Source organism: Myotis davidii, unplaced genomic scaffold (assembly GCF_000327345.1).
Source record: "Myotis davidii unplaced genomic scaffold, ASM32734v1 scaffold68, whole genome shotgun sequence".
Taxonomy (NCBI): domain Eukaryota; kingdom Metazoa; phylum Chordata; class Mammalia; order Chiroptera; family Vespertilionidae; genus Myotis; species Myotis davidii.
In genome coordinates, this window is record NW_006300376.1 from 2,780,074 (window position 1) to 2,793,064 (window position 12,991).

Below are 12,991 nucleotides of genomic sequence, written 5' to 3' on the forward strand. Positions count from 1 at the left end.
CATTGAAGAGTTCACTTTAGATAAGGCTTGAAAATGATGTATCTATAGTTTAACTTTGGCTGTGGCTCATTAGTTAGCCTATGTTGTAATTTTGAATTGTTTACATCTATGATCCCTTTAAATAAGTAATAGCTCTGCATTTAGAATTTGTTGCACTGATTTGGGCATTCATTTTTTCCTAAAATCTTTCTTTGTTTCAGAGCAGGTCATTCATCCTTGCAAGGATCTGATTAATGCTCCTCATTTTATTTTCAGTTTAGCTTTGGTTGAAAAAAGAATTTAGCCTATATGTACTGCTTTAATCACTGGAAGAATGACAGATGACAAAGATGTGCTTCGAGATGTGTGGTTTGGTCGAATTCCAACTTGCTTCACCCTATATCAGGATGAGATAACTGAACGGGAGGCAGAACCATATTATGTAAGTATGTTGATGGTGGCAAATGGGATATCTAACTTTGTTCATTTTTATAAATAAAACTCTAAAAACCTGGAGGCTATTGTTTAACATTTTATATGCAATTAGTATATGCTTTTATTATGGAAAATTAGAAAACACAGATCAGCAAAACAAATGAAATTAAAATTGCTTTTATTCTTACCACCCAGAGGGGAAAAACACTGTTGACATGTTGTTATGGGACCTTCTTGACTTTGTTTTTCTTATGCACATATGTATATATTGATGATGGAGTCAGAAGTTATGTGCTGTTTTTCTTTTAACAGGAAGTTGTTTTGAAAATAATACATTCAGATTTGATTCTTTCGTCTTGAGGTGGTTCCAAGCAACTATCTGACAAATTCTTTATCATGGCTCAGTGAACATATGAACATATGTGTATGCTTTTCACATGTCATTGAGCTACTCTATTTACACTAATAAAAGAGAAACATGCAAATTGGGGTCACTCCCCTACGCCCACCAGCCAATCAGAACAACTATGCAAATTAACCCAACAAAGATGCCGGTTTATTTGCATACACTAGCACAGAGCAAAGACTGAAGGCTCTGGCTGGAGTGAAGACTGAAGACTAAAGACTGAAGAGGCTTGGCTTCTTCACAGCTGCCGGACCAAAGGCCTGGGTCCCGGGTGCCGGAGGAAAACCAGTGCCAGCAGCCATGGGAAGGAAGGCCTATTGTGCGAGTCTTCGTGCAACGGACTTCTAGTATTATATAAAATACTAGTGGCCCGCTGCACGAAATTCATGCACAGGGGTGGGGGAGTTCCTCTCAGCTCAGCCTGCACCCTCCCCAATTGGGGACCCCTTCAGGGATGTCCAACTGCCAGTTTAGGACTGATCTCAGTTTAGGACAGAGATCGGGCCTAAACCAGCAGTCAGACATCACTTTCACAATCTGGGCCCACTGGCTCCTAACTGCTCACCTGCTTGCCTGCCTGATCACCCCTAAATGCCTCTGCCTGCCTGCCTGCCTGATTGCCCCTAACCCTTCTGCCTGCCTGCCTGATCGCCCCTAACTGCCCTCCCCTGCCCGCCTAATCTTGCACCCAACTGCTCTCCCCTGCTGGCCTGATCTCGCCCCCAACTACCCTCCCCTGCTGGCCTGGTTGCCCCCAACTGCCTTCCCCTGCTGGCCTGATCTTGCCCGCAGCTGCCCTTCCCTGCCAGCCTGATCTCATCCCCAACTGCCCTCCCCTGACAGCCTGATTGGCCCTAACTGCCTCTGCCTCAGCCCCCACCACCATGGCTTTGTCCGGAAGGAAGTCAGACGTCTGGAAGATGGCTGGTTGACCCAGTCTAATTAGCATATCACCCTTTTATTAGTATAGATATTATTTAGTAACATACATTGTTGTATGTAGATTTGTGGTTTGAGTTGTTATATTATCTGTTCTAAAAAAGAATATCAAATATCTTCTGGATTTAGCCTGATTTTTTTTTCTGAGTGCATGTATAATCCAAACGTAAGCATCTGTCAAAAATAATAGTCCCCTGCTTGTTTACTGAATAGCACCTAATAGGCATAGACATTCTCGGTTGTCATTATTTGAGTTTTTTTCTTTTTGTGTCTTATATATACATAATATCATTTACCCAGGAGGTTCTAGAAAAGTGGGAAATGTCTGTATGATTCTGGACTATCCCTTGTTTCACCTTAGTAAAGCTTGCCCTTTGCATTTTCACTTGTCTATTTGGGAGGCAGCACTGCTCCTAAGCCTGCTTGAGCGATGGGAAGTCAGACTGCTGGAAAGCTCAACAATTTTCTTTTCTTTCTTTTTAAATATATTTTATTGATTTTTTACAGAGAGGAAGGGAGAGAGATAGAGAGCCAGAAACATCGATGAGAGAGAAACATCAATCAGCTGCCTCCTGCACATCTCCCACTGGGGATGTGCCCGCAACCCAGGCACATGTCCTTGACCGGAATCGAACCCGGGACCTTTCAGTCCGCAGGCCGACGCTCTATCCACTGAGCCAAACCGGTTTCGGCAACAATTTTCTTTTCTGCCTTTAGAAAAACTTGTAATTAAAAACAAAATGTGGCCATAGTTTGCCGAAACCGGTTTGGCTCAGTGGATAGAGCGTCAGCCTGCGGACTGAAGGGTCCCAGGTTCAATTCCGGTCAGGGGCATGTACCTGGGTTGCGGGCACATCCCCAGTAGGAGATGTGCAGGAGGCAGCTGACCGATGTTTCTCTCTCATCGATGTTTCTGACTATCTCTCTCCCTTCCTCTCTGTAAAAAATCAATAAAATATATTTTAAAAGAAACAACAAAACAAAACAAAATGTGGCCATAGTTTATTTTTAGAAGAATTTCATTTGTTAGATATATTTTTCCTCTAATTCTTCTATATGGGTTAGGATAGCATTTTTGTTTTATTTCCAAACTAGATTTTTTTATTTTAATTAAAATTTTTAACCTTGAATAGCTTTCTAATAGTGCCTGAACAGAGGAAAATATGTGTCTAGTTGTCAAAGTGGCAAAAACTTAAAAATATATCATTTAGGTCTGTTTATGTTTGAATCAGAATATGATGTTTGAACCCAGCTGGTGTAGCTCTGTGGTTGAGCATCGACCTATACATCAGGAGGTTGCCAGTTGGATTCCCAGTCAGAGCACATGCCTGGATTGTGGGTTCCCCTGCAGGGGGCGTGCAGGAAGGGACGGAGGGACATATTTTATGATCCATTTACTTTTTAAGATATGCTTTTATTGATTTGTTAGAGGGGGGAGAGAGAGAGAGAGAAACATCAGTGGGAGGCCTCCTGCATGCCCCCTACTGGGGATCAAGCCCACAACCAGGGCATGTGCCCTGCCCTGCCCTGGAATCAAACCAGTGACCTCTTGGTGCATGGGATGATGCTCAACCAACTGAGCCACATGACCAGGACTTATGATCTATTTTTATGATAGCTATATTTTACCAGGATTTAAAAAAGTAAAGTAAACCAGTGAGATGCACCTATGAAAAAACAGTGGTACAATCTGAATGTACAAGGCAGGATGATGTCTTTTTGCTGTTATTTTCTTTTCATTTTTACCTATTTATTTACTAGCTACTTATTTAAAATTTACTAGATAAATTGTATCTAATATAGTCATTCTTAAGTCTTAGAGTTATTTTTTAGAGTTACTGTAGATATTTATATGTTATAGATTACTACCATAGGCCAATTTGGAATAGAAGATTCTAAGTACACTTCCCTGTAGATTCTGTCTTAAGGAGGGGCATTCTTTATTAATTAATGTTTTTGGCCTTTTGTCCTACTTTAACCTTTGACATCTCTAATTCGTGCAGTAAATATTTATTGTGTGCCTACTATAATGTTGGGGGCATTGGGACTGTAGTAGTGAACCAAACACAAATATTCCTGTCTTAATGGAGCTTACATTCTAATGTTCTTCATTTCCTTATTGTAAAGAAGTTTTTGTTTCATGAAAATCATTTGAGAATTTTTCAGCAACTTTGATTAAACCATAGGCATGAAGTACCACAGTCCCTAAATCAGGAGCTGATGTCCATACTCATTAGTCCTAATGTGTCTTTATTCTTACAATCTCCATAGGTTAATATCATTCTCTACAGAAGATTATTATTATTATTATTATTATTATTATTATTAAATGCCCAACAGACATTTTAAGTTAAAGTTCAGACTTATAATATAGAGCTTATTCAACTGATAGATTATATGTATTTATTTTTTTAAATGGTTAAGTTACCATGCTGTTTTAACTTCTTAGAGACTGTCCATGTTACAGCTATATTTGATGCTGTTATTTCTGACTTTAATGAATCTTTTCTTTGCCATTTATGTAATAGAATATGATTTTGGAAAGTTAAAAATTGTATATAAAATAGAGTGGTACTATTTCCTGTAAAACAACGAGTGCTTTTCCTTATACTAGCGTTAGTTCCCCTTTTCTTTTCTCTTCTTTTCTTTTCTATCACATTCTAGTTGTTTCTTTATAAAAGAGGACCTTATGTTCTTTTGAATCCACAATAATATCCAACAGCTTGTTTATAGTATTAGTACCATATATTCCAGTGATGGCGAACCTATGACATGCGTGTCAGAGGTGATACGCGAACTCATTTTTTTGGTTGATTTTTCTTTGTTAAATGGCATTTAAATATATAAAATAAATATCAAAAATATAAGTCTTTGTTTTACTATGGTTGCAAATATCAAAAAATTTCTATATATGACATGGCACCAGAGTTAAGTTAGGGTTTTTCAAAATGCTGACAATGCCGAGCTCAAAAGGTTCGCCATCACTGATCTATTCCATTCTGGAGCATGCCTCCCACACCATCATTCTCTATTGTCCCTAGGATCACTGTTATGTTCTCTTACCTACATGGAGCCTGTTATCTTGAGCTTCAGTGATTAAATATCACTTCCTTTAACCAGAATATTTCCCTTTGTATATATACCCCAGCCTAGAAGTTCTACTTGATTTACTGATCAGAAGACATAACCTTAAATAAGCAGTATGAAAAAAGATGCAGTTAGACATACAAAAGCAGCTGAAAAAGAGTATCAAAACAATTTTACCAGCAAAAGAAAACAGAAGCTTAGGAAAGCAAGAAATGGCTAGATTGTCCTTACTGCAAAGGAGGAAAAGATGAATTCTCACCAGTGTTCTCCTTTCATTTATCATATTTTTTCTTTCTGAGTACCTTTCCTGGGGGGAAAACAGTGACGGCTTTCACACCAATCCAGTTGAGGCTTTACCTAGCCCAATATTCCCTCCCAAACTCTTCTCTCCAAAGTTCAAGGCCCAACCTACATAAGGATAGGGTTGAGGGAGTTGACGGTAGGATCACCAGTCAACCAGCATTATACGTAAGCTTGTACTTTATTGCACTTTATCACCAAAATCTGTTCTGACTGATCTCCAGACCTTCCCCACTTTTCCATTTCTTGATCCCCATCATCTCCTCATGTAATATTTCCTTAACAGATTTCTTGTCTATAATCTCCTTTTAGTCTTTTATGTACAACTGCTAGAATGTTCCTCAAATACTGTTTCTCATCATGCCATTCTTTTATTCATGGTATCATAATGGCCCCTGTTGTTCATCAAATGAAAATTTCTATTTGACTTTTAAAGATCTGTTGCTGCCATGAATATTTTTGTAAGTAGTTCTAAAAATACTCACTTTTTAAACCTCTACTTTAGCCTCATATAGAGGGCAGGTTATGTCTTTGTCTTGGTATTCATCATTGCAACAAATCTAGTACATAGTCGAATTTTCAAAACATGAGAGAGCAGTTGAGAAGCCCTGACTGACCAATCAAGGTATACAGTAGAACTGAGTTCATTATGCTCTCAGAACAGTTTAATTATTTTTATAAAGTTGATTCATATTTTTAAGTTAAAGTTGCTTGAAATACTAAGTATCCTAAATAGAATGGCATTTGGTTACATTGTTCTTTTATTTGGAGGAAATTATAGAAAGAGTATACTTAGATTTGTGTTGCTTATTCCAGGCATTTATGCTATAAGCTGTACTTAAAGTAATGATCTCATAAGAAATTTTTAAACATCTTAACCTTTAGCCTTTGATTTGTGTGGAATATTCAAAATAATGCAGAGAACATGGTTGTTTTTCCTTAAAATTCAAAAATTTATTTTAATAGTAAATAAATACGGTTTTACAAATTTTCATTTCAGTTACTTTTGCCAAGAGTAAGTTATTTGACGTTGGTAACTGACAAAGTGAAAAAGCACTTTCAGAAGGTTATGAGACAAGAAGACATTAGTGAGATATGGTTTGAACATGAAGGCACGCCACTGAAATGGTGAGTGAATTTTTCTGCATTATTAAACATTGAGTATATGCTAACCATAAGAAGGTATAGTGCCCTGAAGCAATTTTTAAAAACTTCTGTAAAGAAAGAAATCACTGGCTTAGCTCACATAACTCAGTAAATTTTAAGCTATTATTAGACTATTTTATTGAAAATATTTCTGCCTCCCATTTAGATTCATGGGAGATTGGATAGATTGTATATTTTTAATAGATTTTTATATGCTATAATAATATATTTGTTTATGGGTTGTTGTTTTTTCAAATATATTTAAAACCCCTTTATAAATAAGTCACTCTGTGACACGTCAACTTTGTTTCTATCTCCAAAATCTTTACAGATCTTTATATATAAGCATGATTATCTCCAATGGCATCTTTCAAACTGTTGGCCACATTTAGTTGATCAGTATGCCATAAGCACATTTTACCTAGCCTTGGTTTAGTATTTAAAGTATATTGATTTCCTTTTTATGTGAAATATAATTTTGGCATTATATTATTTTTTAAGAGTTATATTGAAAATAAATCCTGAATCTGTATTTATCCATATACAGATGATGTATTTTATACTTCCTCTATTATTGGGAGTTTTGTTTGTTGTACTTTCAAACAAATTTAATGAAAACGGAGAAATTGCAGAGAGAAGAATATGAAAAAATGGTTATAAGTGTTGAAATGCTGCCAAGTACATACAAACTGAATCAAAATTTAAATGAAATATGAAGAGTAGAAACAGGCTAAAAATGGACTTGTTCTCTGAATATGAGACTATTAAAATGAGTTTTAAAAGTGACTTAAATAAAAGGAAGCTGGTAGGTGTTTAATAAGTGTGGCTGAGTTCAAGGATTGTTTAGAACAAGGAGTGAACTTTTAGAATTTATCTTGTGCTCATGAGTAAATTTTTTCATAATAGTTTAGAAATATATATGGAGGATATTTCATATTGTTACTGGTCACATTTCTACCATTTTGAGGTGGTTCTGGGACAGGATGACAAAGTTCCTTAAATTTTTTTTAAAATCAAAACAATACTGACCTTGCCCTGGCTGGTGTGGCTCAATTGGTTGGAGCATTGTCCCATGCACTGAAAGGCCACAGGTTTGATTCCCAGTCAGGGCACATACCTGGGATGCAGGTTCGGGGCACGTGTTGGAGGCCCCGATTGATGTTTCTCTCTCACATTGATGTTTCATGTTTCTCCCTCTCTCCCTCTCTCCCTCTCTCCCTCTCTCCCTTCCATTCTCTCTAAAATCAGAGGAAACATATCCTCGGGTGAGGATTAAAAACCCCTACACAAAACCAGTACTGAGCTTCATGATCATATATCAGATTCATGACTCTTGAATAGTTCTAGACCTCAGGCAAGATAGATAAATTAGTGTTTTTTTCTGGGTATTTTTATTTCTCAGAAGAATTGGAGGTTTTGGAATGGGAAGGTGGCTTAAAAGAAGTATAAGAGAAACAAGGATCAGGCGAGTAGTGGGAAAGGAGAGAGGGGGAAAGATTGTAGGTGAATAATAATAAGACATAGCTGTGTTCTTGACAGATCTATCTATATTCTAATTTAATATTGTAATTGCATTGTTTATGTGTATTTGTTATAGATTATTGTAAGAATCTGTGTGACTGACACCAGGCTTTGCTATTTTAACCATTGTAGAGCAGGATTTCCCAACAAAGGCTCCATTGACACTTTGACCTGGATAATTCTTTGTTGGAGAGGGCTACCCTGTACATTGTAGGATTTTTAGCATCAGCCCTTGCCTCTACCTACTAGCACCAATAAACATTCCCTCGAGACATAATAGTGCTTTTTGTGGGATGTAAAACCACCCCCCAATTGAGAAATCCTAGAAAAGATGGGAAACCTCAATTTAGCTTTTATAGTAAACTAGAGGCCCATTGCATGAAGAGATTCGTGCAATAGGCCTTTCCTTCCCTTGGCTGCCGGCACTGGTTTTCCTCCGGCACCCGGGACCCAGGCCTTTGCTCCGGCTGGAGCCTTCAGTCTTCGCTCCACTGCTTTGCCCCTACGTATGCAAATTAACCGCCATCTTTTGGGTTAATTTGCATGCTCTCCTGATTGGCTGGTGAGTGTAGCCGAGGGATGGTTAATTTACATGTTTGTCTATTATTAGGAAAGATGATGATTGTTAATTTATCACCCTTCAGATGCTGTTTTAATCTGTCTTGTGTGGAGGCTATTTTTGTATTTGATTTGGTTTGTATTCTACATATGCTATCAAATAGTATTTGGACCCATATATCACTGTTACTACAGAGTAATATTTTTGGCATAAATATATCATGTTCCTACTTTGTCAGTATTTATCCCTTTGAATGTCTTTCATTAAACAGTGAAATTATTTCCCCTTTTAGAGAGCTTATATGAAAGTAATTGTGTTCATGGATCTTTGTTCATTTTAGTTTTGGGGGTGTTAACTTTTTATGTATGCTACCACTTGCATAGTTATGTCTTGTCTTGCTATAAGCTCATTGTATTTAATGGCTTTAGATATACTTTCCTTTAGTATGGTTAAGTACTCCATATAAGGAATGAATAACTTTCAGAGGCGTGAGTGTAATCCAGGACTCCTGAGCTAAGTCTTGATCTTTTCTCTCTTTGTTCCCAACAATAGCAGTTTTTTCCTGTGTTAAAAGAATTATTTTCCTGGAAATAGGCTATCAGTAACTACCTGGCATTTAATTAAGCAGTAAGTCTCATAGGACAGGGTAATCATTGTGCAGCTACCACTGAAGCTTTCTAGGACTTGGGCTTTGGAGACCATACAAGTATCTTAAGAGTAGAGGTGTATTTATTTGAGTAGGATGATAGCATCTTTCTTATACTTGACGAGAGGCCCAGTGCACAAAATTGTGCATGGGTAGGGCCCTAGACCCAGCTGGCGATCAGGGCTGATCTGTGGGGCAACGTGGGGAGGGAGGAGACTGCTGGTACCCGCCTTGGCTGACCTGGTGCCGGCCGCTCGCTGGCGCTGCCTCCTGCCACCACTGCTGGTTGCCTCCCTCTGCGGGGTGACTGGCAGAGTGATTTGGGGGGACCCCCGCTGGCACCCGCCTTGGCTGGCCTAGGGCCTGTGGGCTGCGGGCAGCTCCTGCATTGAGCTTCTGCCCCGTGGTGGTTAGTGCACATCATAGCGACCGGTTGTTCCGCTGGTGGTTCTGCTGTTCTATTTGCATATTAGGCTTTTATTATATAGGATTCTTTGGAGTTTTAAATAAATTCAAGTGAGAAAGTAAATTAAACACCAGTTTAGACAGTTTATTTTAAAAAAGAAAGAACATTTATTCCTTTTCCCTTTACAAATTCTTTTCCTATTTGTACTTATTGTTTTTATAATTGTTTAAATATTTGCATGAAATGCTTAAGCTGGGGCTTTGTACCTTAAGCAGTAGCATGTAAGATATGCTAAGTCAATGTTTGTTTAAGGAATGGATGAATCTAAATTAGTCCCTTTTATTGAGAAAACTGAGAAAGTTAAAATAAATAAAATAACTTGTGCAAATAAGCAAGTAGGACCAGATTTTGAGAGTCTTAGTTCAGGGCTCTTGCCACCACACCTCCTGATATCAATTTGTCAGTTGTTGTTTTCTCCAGTTCTATGTATTTTTTTCTAATTGCTTATGTTAATTTGTCCAAATTAGAATAGCAGAATATTTAAGAGCGGTGTCATACACTTAACGAGTACTTAGTATGTTGTTGATTTGTAGAGAGATTCCAAGGAGGTTTTATCTGATTCGTGCTTTAACCTCTACAGTCCTTTGTTTAACTTTTTAAAATCACTTGGGAAGAGGAAAGGGCTGATCTAACTCAAATGTAAGGATCTTGATTGTTTTTTTTAGAGTGATTTGAGTTGATTAGTCAGCAGAGGGTGCTCTAACATTGCATTTTAAAGAGTGAAGTTTCTTGTACCATAACTCAAATGTTCAAAATTTGTTTGTTACTTTTATATTACTTATTTTAAGAGAATAGTTCTTCTAAAGAATACTTCATAGTATACCCTAATACTGGTTTAGATTTTAGGCCTTCAGATACAAAACTTAGAAAAGCTTCTCTTTTCGTCGACTATAAAACAAGTCTTTCTAGTGGGATATTATTTTGTGTAAATTGACTTATTTTCAGGACTTATTGAAAGTAAGAAATTGAAACTACCTTTTGAATTAAAAAAGAAGCAAATACTAATGTTGATTTTAAGCATAGATGTAGTAGAATGACCCGGAATTTAATAGTGTACTTAGGTGGTTTCAAAAGTAAATTTTAACAAAATAACTTTAACATCTTAATCATAAATGTTATGAAGGCACTTCTCCATTCTAATCATTTTTCTAAGGTGGTAAATTTCTAGAATTTTATAAATTATTCTGTAAACTAGATATTTGAAATGTGGATTACTTATAGCATTTTATACATGCAATAGTCCGTTGGTTATTGGTTATTTTTGTACATAAGAATAGGCTTGGAAAGCTGTAAAACACAGTGCTAGTCTACAGTTGTTTGTGCCATGGATAAAGGCAAAATTGATTGCAATGATTAAATTACTTTGGTTTACATTTGAGTTACACCTTTTTTTTTTATTCAATGAATGCAGCAAACTTATGAACAGGCTGCATTTATTTCAGTGAAATGGAGTGGGACAATAGTTCTCTAGTATATGGGGAAGATTGCTGTCAGTGCTGATTTTAGACTACTGGTTTTCTGTCTGACTGCAGATGTTTAGACTAGAATGAGCACCCTTGGCTGACTTCAGAGCATATCCACTATTGCTATGCTGTGAGCCAGTTGTGTATATGTATGTTAGCACTAATGAAAGGGTAAAGAAGAAACAACCTTATGCAAAGAAAAATGAAAATATTAATTTATTTTGAAAATTGGATTTAGAAAAAAGAGCAGTTTAAGGAAGAGAAAGAAAATGAATAAAATGTGAAAATAGACCTAATACTAAGTATTCTGGTGCAACCATTTTTTTAGGGCAATATAGATTGAACCTTTAGCTAGTTGGATCCTCTTCTGATATATATTCCAGGTTCAAATCCTCACCACTTCCTTTGCTATTTAATTTAGGTTAGATTGGCAGTAGTAACAATGGCTACATTATGATTTACTTATAGTTACAGTGTATTGTGGTTTCTATTTTGTGGGTTAGGAACCTCTTGACAAAACTGTCTAGAATATCTGTTTAGAGGAGTTGTGCAAGTTTGTACTTTTGAAGTCCTTGATGTAAATCAGATTATAGTGTAAGAAATTTAGTACCTTTAATGTTTGCTAGTTCTGTTTTCTTTTAGAGATTTTATTGCATATTAATAGGTTCATTAGAAAGAAATAATCTTAGAATCAATTAAGATAGTGTATTTTTTTTTAGTTAGTATTCTTGCATCAGAATCGTTCTGACATAAACATCTGCTTTGAGCCACATATGAACGATATACTTTTACAATAGAAATAAGTAGTTATGGCCTAGCTGGTTTGGCTTAGATAGAGCGTCGGCATGCGGACTGAAGAGTCCCAGGTTCGATTCTGGTCAAGGACACATGCACAGGTTGCGGGCTCGATCCCCAGTGTGGGGGGGGGCGGGGGTGTGTGTGCAGGAGGCAGCCAATCAATGATTCTCTCTCATCATGGATGTTTCTATTTTTTTCTTCCTCTCCCTTCTCTGAAATCAATAAAAAAATATTTTTTAAAGAAAGAAATAGTTATTTTATTCTTAAGTTTTTATATTTTTAGAATTCTTGTTTATATTAATACAGTGGGGCCTTGACTTACGAGTGTCCTGACTAACAAGTTTTTTGAGATACCATCTGTCTCTCAGCCAATATTTTGCATTGAGTTGACAGAGTAATTTGAGTTAACGAGCTCCTTAACGAGCTCGGTCTCGGAACAAATTAAACTTGTCAGTCAAGGCCCCACTGTACTTCATCTGTATTTAAATATAAAATAGAGAAACCAAGATGGTGGCATAGGTAAACACCGGAGATTGCTGCCTAGAACAATCACTCCAGAGATACAACAAAAGGACGGAATGGACATCATCCAGAACCACAGGAAGTGCAAATACCTGACTCCAGTTCCAGGCGAGTCTCTGGGGACCCAGACTCATACGGGGAGAAATTGGACCGCCTGGCATCGGTCGGAACTCGAGGGCGGCTTTCTCTCAGAGGTGCTTGCAGCGATTACCGGGACACTGAGATGCGGGGCCTCTTAGGGCAGGGCTGAGGAGCAGCCATAGCTGTTTGCTCTGCCCTATTGATTCCCTGAGACCCCGCCCCACCCAAGCTGTGCTCAGAGGCTTTTTCACATGAATGACCTGGCCCTTTGCAATCTGAAAATTACCTAACAAACTGCAGCTGGGTCAGAGAGACCCAGAACATCCAAAAGAAGGCCCAAGGCACCACAGCAGCTTGCATTGCTTCACAGCTGGGCCTCATCTGGGCACCTCCAACCCCCCAAAAAACCAAGGGGAATCTGCAGATCTCTCCATAGCTCCTGCTGAGTAGCCTCAGGCAGTTCTTCGGGGCTCTGCCGGCTGTCGTTAGCTAGAGTGATGCTGGCAGCAGTGTTTCCAGAAAATTCCCTGATACTCTGTGTTTCCAGGATGTGCAGCTCCGAAGGCCCCGGGGAGCTACTGGCAGTTTGGGCGCATCCCTTTCTGTGCTCCTCCCCGCTGAACCTGCTCTCCTCAATGTCCAC

At 38.0% G+C, this 12,991-nt stretch overlaps 1 protein-coding gene across 3 annotated transcripts in view; it reads left to right on the forward strand.

Moving 5' to 3' along the window:
* The first annotated feature begins 232 nt into the window (after positions 1–232).
* ATG5 (autophagy related 5) overlaps positions 233–12,991 on the forward strand; it is a 171,994-nt gene continuing 159,235 nt past the window's right edge. For 2 of the 3 annotated variants that reach the window (XM_015572749.1, XM_006777214.2), the window contains exons 1-2: positions 233–421; positions 6,147–6,274. In XM_015572749.1, the coding sequence (XP_015428235.1) occupies positions 314–421; positions 6,147–6,274 (236 nt within the window). In that variant the 5' untranslated portion in view covers positions 233–313. The remainder of the gene's footprint in view (positions 422–6,146; positions 6,275–12,991) is intronic. The other variant, XM_015572750.1, reaches the window with a different exon arrangement.